This window comes from Petromyzon marinus, chromosome 19, assembly GCF_048934315.1.
Source record: "Petromyzon marinus isolate PM22_M1 ecotype Great Lakes invasive population chromosome 19, UKy_Petmar_22M1.pri1.0, whole genome shotgun sequence".
Taxonomy (NCBI): Eukaryota; Metazoa; Chordata; class Hyperoartia; order Petromyzontiformes; family Petromyzontidae; genus Petromyzon; species Petromyzon marinus.
Window position 1 is genome coordinate 4,198,823 of NC_133685.1, and position 12,830 is coordinate 4,211,652.

General features: G+C 52.0%; 1 protein-coding gene across 1 annotated transcript in view; it reads right to left on the reverse strand.

Annotated features, from left to right (window-relative positions):
• Positions 1–12,830, reverse strand: part of LOC116943788 (receptor-type tyrosine-protein phosphatase N2-like) — a 280,344-nt gene that overhangs the window by 175,110 nt on the left and 92,404 nt on the right. Inside the window, exons 7-8 of the mRNA XM_076067957.1 lie at positions 12,691–12,777; positions 9,338–9,417 (exon numbers count right to left, since the gene is read on the reverse strand). Coding sequence (XP_075924072.1) covers positions 9,338–9,417; positions 12,691–12,777 — 167 coding nt within the window. The remainder of the gene's footprint in view (positions 1–9,337; positions 9,418–12,690; positions 12,778–12,830) is intronic.

A 12,830-nucleotide genomic window follows, 5' to 3' on the forward strand; every position in this document is an offset into this window, starting at 1 on the left:
ACGTAGGGCCTCACAGACTCACTTAGAGACCCACACACTCACTTAGAGACCCAAAGACTCATTTACAGACCCGGAGACTCACATAGAGACCCGCAGACTCACGTAGAGACCCGCAGACTCACGTAGAGATCCACAGACTCGCTTAGAGACCCACAGACTCACATAGAGACTCACAGCTCACTTAGAGACCTGCAATTAATTTAAAGACCCACAGACTCACTTAGAGACGCAGAGACTCGCATAGAGACCTGCAGAATCACATAGAGACCCGTAGACTCGCTCAGAGACCCACAGACTCACTTAAAGACCCACAGACTCACTTAGAGACCCACAGACTCACTTAGAGATCCACAGACTGAAGTAGAGACCCACAGACTAACTTAGAGACCCGCAGACTCACTTAGAGACCCAAATGCTCGCTTAGAGACTCACAGACTCACTTAGAGACCCGCAATTTATTTAAAGACCCACAGATTCACTTAGAGACGCAGAGACTCGCAGAGACCTGCAGACTCACTTAGAGACCCGCAGACTCACTTACAGACCCATAGACTCACTTAGAGACCCACAGATTCACTTCGAGACCAAAAGACTAAATTAGAGACCAGCAGAATCACGTAGAGACCCACACACTCACTTAGAGACCCAAAGACTCACTTATAGACCCGGAGACTCACATAGAGACCCGCAGACTCACGTAGAGACACGCAGACTCACGTAGAGATCCACAGACTCGCTTAGAGATCCACAGACTCACATAGAGACTCACAGCTCTCTAAGAGACCCGCAATTAATTTAAAGACCCACAGACTCACTTAGAGACGCAGAGACTCGCATAGAGACCTGCAGACTCACATAGAGCCCCGCAGACTCGCTCAGAAACCCACAGACTCACTTAGAGACCCACAGATTCACTTAGAGGCCCGCAGACTCACATAGAGATTAACAGGCTAGCTTAGAGACTCAGAGACTCACTTAGAGACCAGCAATTTATTTAAAGACCCACAGACTCACTTAGAGACGCAGAGACTCGCATAGAGACCTGCAGACTCACTTAAAGACCCACCGACTCACTTAGAGAACCATAGACTCACTTAGAGACCCACAGATTCACTTCGAGACCCATAGACTCACTTAGAGACCCGCAGACTCAGATAGAGAACCACATACTCGCTTACAGACCCATAGACTCACATTGAGACCCGCAGACTCGCTTAGAGCCTCACAGACTCACTTAGAGACCCATAGACTCACACAGAGACCCGCAGACTCGCTTAGAGACCCACAGACTCACTTGAGACCCAGAGACTCACTTAGAGACCCGCAGACTCACATAGAGAACTACAGACTCGCTTAGAGACCCACAGACTCACATAGAGACTCACAGCTCACTTAGAGACCCGCAATTCATTTAAAAACCCACAGACTCACTTAGAGACCAGCAGACTCCCATAGAGACCCACAGACTCGCATAGAGATCCACAGACTCACTTAGAGACCCAGAGACTCACGTAGAGACCCTCAGACTCACTTAGAGACCCATAGACTCACTTCAAGACCATAGACTGACTTAGGGCCTCACAGACTCACTTAGAGAATCACACCCTCACTTAGAGACCCAAAGACTCATTTACAGACCCGGAGACTCACATAGAGACCCGCATACTCACGTAGAGACCCGTAGACTCACGTAGAGATTCCACAGACTCGCTTAGAGACCCACAGACTCACATAGAGACTCACAGCTCACATAGAGACCGGCAATTAATATAAAGACCCACAGACTCACTTAGAGACTCAGAGACTCGAATAGAGACCTGCAGACTCACATAGAGACCCGCAGACTCGCTCAGAGACACACAGACTCACGTAGAGACCCACAGACTAACTTAGAGACCAACAGACTAACTTAGAGATCCACAGACTCAAGTATAGACCCACAGACTCACTTAGAGGCCCGCAGACTCACATAGAGACCCACAGGCTCGCTTAGAGACTCACAGACTCACTTAGAGACCCGCAATTTATTTAAAGACCCACAAACTCACTTAGAGACACAGAGACTCGCAGAGACCTGCAGACTCACTTAGCGACCCGCAGACTCACTTGCAGACCCATAGATTCACTTAGAGACCCACATATTCATTTCGAGACCCGTAGACTCACTTAGAGACCCGCAGGCTCACGTAGAGAACCACAAACTCGCTTAGAGACCCATAGACTCATATAGAGAACCGCAAACTCACTTAGAGCCTCACAGACTCACCTAGAGACCCGTAGACTCACACAGAGACCCGCAGACTAGCTTAGAGACCCACAGACTCACTTAGAGACCCACAGACTCACTTAGAGACCCGCAGACTCACATAGTGAACTACAAACTCGCTTAGAAACGCAAAGACTCACATAGAGACTCACAGCTCCCTTAGAGACCCGCAATTCATTTGAAAACCCACAGACTCACTTAGAGACCCGCAGACTCCCATAGAGACCCACAGACTCGCATAGAGATCCACAGACTCACTTTGAGACCCACAGACTCACGTAGAGACCCACAGACTCACATAGAGACCCACAGATTCACTTAGAGACCCACAGACTCACTTAGAGACCCACAGACTCACTTAGAGACCCGCTGACTCACATATAGACCCACAGGCTCGCTGAGAGACTCACAGACTCACTTAGAGACCCGCAATTCATTTAAAGACCCACAGACTCACTTAGAGACGCAGAGACTCGCATAGAGACCTGCAGACTCACTTAGAGACCCGCAGACTCACTTAGAGACCCATAGACTCACGTAGAGAGCCAAAGACTCACTTCGAGACCCATAGACTCACTTAGAGACCCGCAGACTCACATCGCGACCCACATACTCGCTTAGAGACCCAAAGACTCACATAGAGACCCGCAGACTCACTTAGAGCCTCACAGACTCACATAGCCACCCACAGACTCATTATAGAGACCCGCAGACTCACTTAGAGCCTCACATACTCACTTAGAAACCCACAGACTCACTTAGAGACCCACAGACTCACTTAGAGACCACAGACTCGCTTAGAGACCCGCAGACTCACTTAGCGCCTCACAGACTCACTTAGAGCCTCACAGACTCACTCAGAGACCCACAATTAATTTGAAGACCCACAGACTCACTTAGAGACCGGCAAACTCACATAGAGACCCACAGACTCGCTTAGAGACCCACAGACTCATATTGAAACTCACAGACTAACTTAGAGACCCACAATTCATTTAAAGACCCACAGACTCATTTTGAGACCCGCAGACTCGCAAAGAGACCTGCAGACTCACTTAGAGACCCATAGACTCACTAAAAGACCGACAGACTGACTTTGAGACCCATAGACTCACTTAGAGACCCACAGACTCACTTCGAGACCCATAGACTCACGTAGAGACCCACATCCTCGCTTAGAGACCCTCAGCCTCACATAGAGACCCGCAGAATCATTTAGAGACCCACAGACTCATTTAGAGACCCACAGACTCACTTAGAGACCCACAGATTAACTTAAAGACCCACAAACTCGCTTAGAGACCTACAAACTCACTTAGCGACCCACAGACTCACGTAGAGACCCACAGACTCGCTTAGAGACCCGCAGACTCACTTAGAGACCCACAGACTGACTTCGAGACCCATAGACTCACTTAGAGACCCGCAGACTCACTTAGAGACCCACAGACTCACTTAGAGACCCGCAGACTCACTTAGAGACCCACAGACTCACTTCGAGACCCATAGACTCACGTAGAGAACCACATACTCGCTTAGAGACCCACACCCGCAAACTCGCTTAGAGACTCACAGACTCATTTAGAGACCCACAGACTAACTAAGAGACCCACAGACTCACTTAAAGACCCACAAACTCGCTTAGAGACGTACAGACTCGCTTAGAGATCCGCAGGCTCACCTAGAGACCCATAGACTCAAGTGAAGACCCACAGACTCACATAGAGACTCACAGACTCACTTAGAGACCCACAGACTCATGTAGAGCCCCACAGACTCACGTAGAGACCCACAGACTCACTTAAAGACCCGTAATCTCACTTAAAGACCCACAGATTCGCTTAGAGTCCCGCAGACTCACTTAGAGACCCGCAGACTTGCTTAGAGACTCACAGACAAATTTAGAGGCCCACAGACTCACTTAGAGACCCACAGACTCACTTAAAGACCCATATACTCACACAAAGACCCGCAGACTCACTTAGAGACCCGCAAACTCACGTAGAGATCCACAGACTCATGTAGAGACCCACAGACTCACGTAGAGACCCAGAGACTCACTTGGAGACCCACACACTCACTTAAGGACCCACAGACTCGCTTAGAGACCCGTAGACTCGCTTAGAGACCCACATACTCGCTTAGCGACCCACAGACTAGCTTAGAGACCCGCAGACTCACGTAGAGGCCCACAGACTCACTTATAGACACACAGACTCACTTAAAGACCCACAGATTCGTTTAGAGACTCGCAGACTAGCTTAGAGACCTTATACTCCCATAGAGACCCACAGACTTGCGTAGAGACCCATAAACGCATCTAGAGACCTGTAGACTCACACAGTGATTTATTCAAAGGACACATCATCACAACAGTGATGATTTAGCACTCCGCTACTTCTGACACAAACATCTGGCTCGACCGCCTCGATCTAACATTACAATCGTTGCTGTACATCTATGTCAGCCACAAGAAGAAGTATTTGTGATATATAGTCATCATCATCATCCCCATCATGATCATCAAAGTGTCTTTGTCATTTTGGTAACCCAGGTTACTCTGGCAAAGGAGACTCATCCTGGTCACTTTCATTGTCACCCGGTTAAAATATACTTGAATCTTGAGCTTGCAAATTCACCGCACAGCACGGCAAAAATAGAGCAACTGAAAAGTAATTTTACTTCAGTGACATTTGGGCTGAAAAAGTTCTGGAGGGATTACCAAAAAGTAATAACGTTTTCCCCCTTAATAGATATTTCTAGAGTCACCTTTTCAGTATTTGTGGAATACAGTTATCTAAATTTGGCCGTGCAGGACTTCCCTTAACCTATGTTCACAGTTATTAAACACCTCCACGTGCTTTTGTTGCCCGTTGTACCGTACGTTGTACCGTACGTTGTACGTACATGAGCCCCCCATTTCGCTTCTTTCCGAGAAGCGGCACGTCCCAAAGTGGCGAGCCTATCAAAGGCCACAGGCGGGCCGGTGCATTAACCACAATTCCATCATCGATCGAGGGTCTCATTTTTCGTGAACCTGCAAAAATCACCAGTTTGGCCAAGCCTTTCATGTACGGCATTGTCTTGTCAATCACGAGCTTGCTTTTCCCGATTTTTGGCTATCCGCGAATCGCATCTGGAACTCTGCACGACTGGAGAGAGAGAACGTAATGAGAGATAAAGTGATGAGAGATGAAATGATGAGAGATACAATGATAATATAAAGTGATGAGAGATAAAGTGATCAAATAAAGTGATGAGAGATAAAGTGATGCGAGAAAGTGATGAGATAACTTTCCTGTATTTAACAGCTTAATTACGTATTTATGTAAGAGAATTCATGAAAAGAAGAGTTAGGTTTCCGTAGGCCAACATCATTATCTGCGAAGTCTGCTCTTCACGAGCAACTCCGGAAACGGTACCCCTCGCGAATAACAAGGGAATGCTGTACATGGCACGCTTTTCATTTACCACGCACGCAACACGCATGCAACATCTCTTCACGAAAGTCTCCTCCACCCCCCCCCAAACCATTTTTTGTCCCCCACCCCCCCAGAACGTGAAACCGTTAAGAGATCGAATCTTGGACAACAATGGCGAAAGCCGAGGAACCGGGGGCCACAATAATACAACGACGCAACGGAAAATAAAGGGAGTCTTTATTTCAGCGGCGGAGCGAGTCTACCGGGGTGAGTCTACCGGGTTTAATTATGGCTGCAAAGAAGTCGGTGGCCGTGCTGTTCCCGGCGGTAATGAGCGGGGGGGGGCTTAATTCAAGCTGTCGGAGACGCTAATTTTCACGTCACTTTTTTTTTCCTCTTGGCAGTGTGCCGTGAATCAAATTCCTATTCACGTTTTAACTCATTATCGGTGCGTTATATTATTTATTATTATTATTACTACTACTGCCACCGCCGCCGACACCACCACCACTGCCGTTGCATTCGTCTTATATTTACAGCAGATGTGCCAGGTGTGAGGCAAAGGAACACGGTGCGTGGCTCACTTTATCCGATCGCTCGCTCGCCCGCTCCCACACGCGAACTGCAGGTAGCTCTCGATTTCGAGAGCCGGGCCGATCTCTTCCCCGCGCTGCCCAGGCAGCTTCGAAGCATTGGGATAGACCCACGCTCCAAAAGGGCCCTCATGGCAGAACGTGGCCCGCCGTATCGGTGATCAACAACCGTGGTTGCTGCACCCACTTGGTGCCGGCCACCGGGACGGACAGAGGCAGCGGTGGACAGATCGAGAATCCTAACGGTTTCTTTATTTATTCTTTCCCACCGCCGCGCCGGGAACATCGAAATCGGACCGGCGACCTCCGGATCGCGAGCGTCCGGGGCGACAACTGGTCACCTCCCCACGGTTGCGGCCGGGCCGCGTGCTTCAAATCCCGCGTTTTACTCCCCCCCAACCACCCTGCTCTCGGCCAGCCAATTCCCATCCCGAGGTAAAGCGTGCTAATCTTTGTGACTGCTGAGACGAAGGCTCATTACAACCCAGTTGGACGTCACCGCCATCTATATTTAGTTTCCCCCCCACTCCCCCTCTCTCAGGTCGTATTGAATGGGCAAACAGCTGTTCCGGTAATGCAAAGACTCGCACGTGCTTGGACTGTTACCTTCCGCGCCCGTCGAATATTTCTGACCGAAAGCCTGATTTACTGGGAGGTGCGGCCGTCGATTAAATGTTATCTTCCACGTCTGCCCGTGCACGAGCCTGCGCGCGTGCACCCCAGCGTCAGGCAGCGGTAGCGTCAAGCTTAGCGGCACTGTGCGCTACGCACCCGGCGACCCATGGCCGGTCCTGTAACGTGCCCTCGGTCAACTCGGACATAAATTAGTACTTGCTGTGTGTAAGCACAACCGTTGTGCTCTCCCCCCCACACCCCACCCCACCCCACATGTGTCCTGCGGCATGTTTGCCTTCAAAGGAGCTGCTCGCCGATGGCACTTGCCCCAAAAGTCTGTCAGGGCTATAGGGGGAATCTATAGCTTTTGCGTGTTGGGAAGCTTTGGTGTATAATTTAAGACGAGTCAGACATCGCTTAGCGCTCGGAGAGCGCCGTGCTGAACTAGACACGCGGCTGCTTGATTGATTCTCGGAGGGATTATAAAGGGCAAAGGCAAAGGCTCTCTCCGGCGCGCGCGCGCAGTCGCGTTCACATCTCCTTGCTCGCGCGCCACGGGTAAACTCGGGCGCCGCTTCGAGCGTCGCGTGATTTCGTGGCTGCCGTTTGGCAATTACAACGCACGATCATCTTACGCCCGCATTGTGGCAAGCTCTTCGTATTCACTAAACGTGGAGGTGGCGGGGAAGGGGGGGGGGTAAGGCTTGTCTTCGCTGAAAAATCAAAATGTTGTTTTATTTCAATGGCTTCCTGATATCGGAAAGAAGAACGTTCCAGACGGCAACGGGAGCGCATCTGGAAAAGTCCAGTGCGATACGGTGACAGTCTTTGTTTGATAGCCAACCAAAAGTCACAATCGGAATATTTATTTATACCGGAGTTTTGCAAGATGATTTATGCTCCTTGATGAGATCGGCATGGGTTTGTGGTTCATTCGTGGTGAGTAATGAGCGCGACCTCATAATGTATTCGTATTTGGGCGAAACCAATGATATTAAAGTGACACATTACGTCGTTACCCAGACATCTAATGACACCGCCTATCCGCATTAGGGCCGTCATCACCCGCATCGCAGCCGTGAACACCCAAGTCTTGCCCTCCGCTGGTAGCCTCGGCGTGTGAGGTCGGCCGTCTCATCCGACACTTTCCCAGGTGTGGCCGCGTAACGAGCCAGTACGTGCAGCAAGCGACGCGGGTGCGCGCAGGAGAGGTGCAAATAGCCGCGCGCTCGTAACGTAAATCGGCGTCGCTGAGATTTTTTTTTTTAAAAAAAAAGCTCGCATCTCGCGATGTCGGACACCTACGTGCCGAGCGGAGGAGGAAAGTTTGCGGCACAGAAGATGAAGTCGAGCGCGCTGCCTTGTTGTGTTCGTCAAGGGCGAACGGGCACCACGAGATACACGCTGGAAACGGGGGAACCCACGAGCAGCCAGCCGCGTTGCCCCACCTGTCCTGGCGTTACGTGTTTTTTTTATCTCTCCACGATCGTTACCCCTTTTTTTATTGAGGGAGCTGTCCTGGGAAATCTATCAGTTTTACCAGGATATTAAAAAGTCCTGATTTTTGTCAATTGCGTAACAATAATAATGCTACGGACTACTGCACCATTCACGGCGATGCAGTTTTTTTTTTATTTTACCAGGTAAGGCCCACTGAGCTACGTAGATCTTTTTCAGAAGCGACCTGGCCACGATTGAAAAAAAAAATGTTTCAGAGCTGCTTTTTGTGTTGAGTTTGTTGTCCTTCCCCTACACCTTCGATAAGCACAGTTGGCTCCGTACGGTGTGAAAGAAGCTCAACGTACATGCGGCCCCATGATATGTCCCTGTATATTGCTACCTCAGGGGTGGCAACCCCCAGCAGCCAGGAGATTGCCATCGGCCTCCGTAGCGATGGAGGGGACTTTGCAATGCAGCTCAAAGACGCATCTCGGGATCCTGTCGACCTTGTCGTCTGCAGCTCCCGCCCCACCCCACTGGTTTCACCATCCTCTATTTATACGCGACCCCGGCCAATCGGGAGCTCCTTAGGGGCCCTTGACCCCGGAAGGATGGGTCAACGGAACGAGTAACTGTTTTGCAGACGGACGTAAATGTATTGTTTTTGTTTACAAAAAATAAAAACGGTGATACGTCGATGTTGTCTTTAGGAATCCTGGAGCTGAAATAGTAAAAAACTCGCGAACAATTATTCGTGAATAATAATTATTCACGCAAAATTACTCGCGAGCTATTCCGTTTCCCGAAGAGGCTCCCGAGCACGTGGAGCGAAACGTCGGACGTCGTGCCGAACGACGCGCGGTACCGACCCCCCGAAAACGCATCGGAGAGCCAGACGGGGGAGCAGAGTGACATGCGAGAGAGCGAAGGAGAGGAGCGAGAGAAGAGAGAGGAGAAAGCGAGCTGGAGGCTCAGGGAGAGGGAGTGTGTGTGTCTCTTACCGACGGTGCTCACCGTGTCCCTCACCGTCAGCTTCCACTTGTTCGGCCGTAGCCGGAATGCGACAGCCGGACCCACAACACTGCGGGCATAAATCACCGTCACCAAGATGATCGTTACCATCACCATTAGCAGCATCATCATCGTTTGTTCATCATCATCATCAGCAGCAGCAGAATCAGCTTGGGTTGCCGCCTTTTGCACGTACCCAATCCCGGACATAATCTTTAAGTCAGCCTCGGCCTATGAATATTAAAACAGATTATTTGGTGACGCTGCGTTGGCAGTGGTGCATAAGGTCTATCAACATTGTGCTGTGTTTTCCTGTGGTAGCAACATTCAGCACAATGCCACCACCGGATCTCGGTGCGAGTCAATCTCTGCCACCCGAACACGGCAGATGCCAATTTTTCAGACTGCCCGGGTCAAACTGGGTCAAACCGGGTCAAACCCAGTCAGGTGGCAAAGCAATCAAAAGCAGCATCAGTAGCAGCAGCATTACCGCGCAAGCCATCATCGTTTGTTTATCAGAATCATGAGCTCATCATCATAATCATCATCATAATCATCATCATCTCGGACATTTCGCTCCACGTGCTCGGAGTTCAGAACCTGGAGAAGGACGCGGTAACGTGGGTAAAAACGACGGACTACGTACCGAACAACACGCGGGACAACGAAGAAAGACGTCGGAGAAATATTCGATGACTGTCCCGTACACTAACGGCGGTTTCGGTGTGTCTGTCAGCCCCCTTATTAGTTTACTTGCACGTGAGCTGACCGTGCGTGCGTGCAGCTGTGTGTGCGTGCGTGTGCAATATCAGTTACAGCGTAAATGATGACGACGATGACGCTGTCCCGCGGTGTAATGGTTAGCACGCAAGGACTTGAGGTCTCAAGGGGTCACCGGTTCGAATCAACGGTTCTATCTCCCGGCGCGGCAGAGTCGAAGAACATTGGACGGGTTTTTTTTAAATCTCCCACCGCGTGTCTTCGTCTCCCGACACCCCTAAGATCCACCTCCAGCAGGAAAGGGGTTGGGAAATTGGCGGCTCGGGACGCGCATGGAGCTCTCTCTCAAGGACTCGACTCTCGACGTCATTCGCATTGCCTTGCGGCCCTTGCAATGTTGAGGGGTTTTTTTTATTTTTACCGAATTTCGAGAAAAAAGTGGCTCTTCTTGTTACTTTCGTTGCCGACCCCCTAGCAATAAGACCCTAATTAGCCCCTCCCCCCCCCCCCCGTTAGGGGGAGAATAGACACGCAGAGGGCACGCCCCCCCCCCCCCCCAGTTTTGTGTTCTTTGCCCGCATGTTTTGTTAGCCCTCTCTCTTGTTCGCGGTTTGGGGGTTCAATATAAATCGCCCCCCCCCCCCGCCCGCCAGCGTCCATCCAGAGGCGTGAATTGGGGTCACCACCCTTCGTCGATCGGCAAGGTCACGTGCCTGCCGTGCTAAGGCGTGGGCGCTTCCAAGCCTTTTGGCCAAGACGGCTGTCCAGGCGTGGAACAGCAGGCCAAGAACACCCCTCTCTGCAAGGGTACTCTCGGGAGCTCCCCCCAGACACTTGCGCCGCCGGCAGTGGCGGCGAGCAGGGAATTTGCAGGGCTGCGCCTTTGCATTTTGCCGTTTGAATGTGGAGTCGTTCCCCCCCCCGGCCCCCTCGCCACCGCCTCCCCCTGTTAAGTCTGCACGGACGAGCGCCATCAGATGCCCCTCGGTTCCGTTTCACGCCCGATATAGCCGCTGGAGCTCGCTAACGGGCCAGCCGTCAAGCTCCGTCCAATCCTTCCCCTCGCTCGTTCTGCCGTACTGCCGCCCGCCGGCCTCGTCTGGCCCGGTTATTTATTTGCTCAATTTTTGTTTAATCACCGCCCTGCCGCCAAGGTTCAACGCAACTCACGATGACCGCCGCCGCTCATAAGCACCCGTGCTCGCTCGCCAAACTCTCGCCCGCGCTCACACTCACTCGCGCTCTCTCCCTCGATCTCTCTCTCTCTCTCCCGCTCCCTCGCCCGAGGAAAAGGGCTCACATTTACATGACAATGTGGGGGGTGCAAGGGGCCCCCTCTGCCTGCCTCTCCGCCCGCCCCAACCCTCCTCCCTCCAGCGCTCTTTTCTCGTTGAGCTAAAGCCAAAAATCTGCATCACAAAACTGCTCCGTGCGGCAACTGGGGCGACGGCGCGGCAATCAGTGGGGGCCGCCTCCTCCGAGCGCCCCACCAGACAAGCAATTAGCATCTCGCGGGCATCCTGATCTTCTTCCCTTTGCTCTTACTCCCAGAAAAAAGCCCCCCCCCTCCCCCTCCCCGCCCCCCCCCCACTATTCTTGCTACCAGCAGCCCTTCTCCTGGTCCTTCCCCGCCCTCCACCACCTCCTAACCCTACTCTCCTCCTCCTACTCCTCCTCCCAGCCTCCCTTTCACTCTCCGACTCGCGACCCCCCCCCCGTCCCCCTCCTCCGTGTTCTATTCCTCACTGCCCACGATTCTTGCGGACACAGGGACCTGCCTGGCCGTCTTCAACCACCCTCTGTGCCAAACGACGGCCCGACTTGGCCGTCGTTTGGCACGGGCCGTGCCGTGGGCCGTGCTGTGGGTCGTGGGCTGGGCCGGAACACTGCCTGGGGACTGGTAGACAGATTGGCACCCTGGCTGGGGTCTGTCCGGTCAAGGGGGTTGCTTCATCCTTGTCGTGGGGCGCATTGAGTGCTTGATTAATTGCCTAATTGCGGCGTTTGCGTGTAGGACGCGAGCGCTTGTATAGACGGAGGGGGTAGGGGGGGCGTAATAGTGTCGCATGTTTATGGGCCGGCGTAGCACGAAGAAGGCGTGGTGTGGCCTCCGCCACTCCAAGCCACCTTTGTCTCTCCATTGAGAAATAGTTGCAGGCTACCCGGCGCTCGCCATGGTAGGCGTTTAGCAGAGAAGGTGGTGACTTTACCGAAAGAGACATAGAATATGAATTCCTGCAGTCACGAAAGTTTTAAGTCAAAATTTAAGGTGGTGGTGGTGGTAAGTAGAAAATACCAAACAAGTTTTGCGGCTCTGCGTACAATTCCCGTGACGCAAGGGCCTCCACTAGCAGGGAGGCCGAGAGGGCCCTTCTCGTGAGATAATTTTGACCGACTCTTCCACGCTGCCCAGACGTCTTAAAACAGGTGGGATTACCCACACTTTACCCCACCAGACACATCCCACAGTGAGGATACAATCATTTACCCCCCTACCACCACCACCACCGCCCCCCCCCCCCATCTCTTCGCCATTCGCACGATTTCGAACCATGACGCCGCGAGCGCGGAGAATTCGATTTGATCGACGAGTCACGAACTGCGCCACGGCTCATCCGCTCACCTGACGTCTGTGAAGGAGTCGGCGGGGAGATTCACTTCCCCAGCCAGGGCCTCCAGCAGTCGTACAGCCGACGACAAGCTCAGCGGCCTGCGGCAACAGAAAGCAAAGACAAAAAAATCCCCCACGGAGCCCCTCGAACG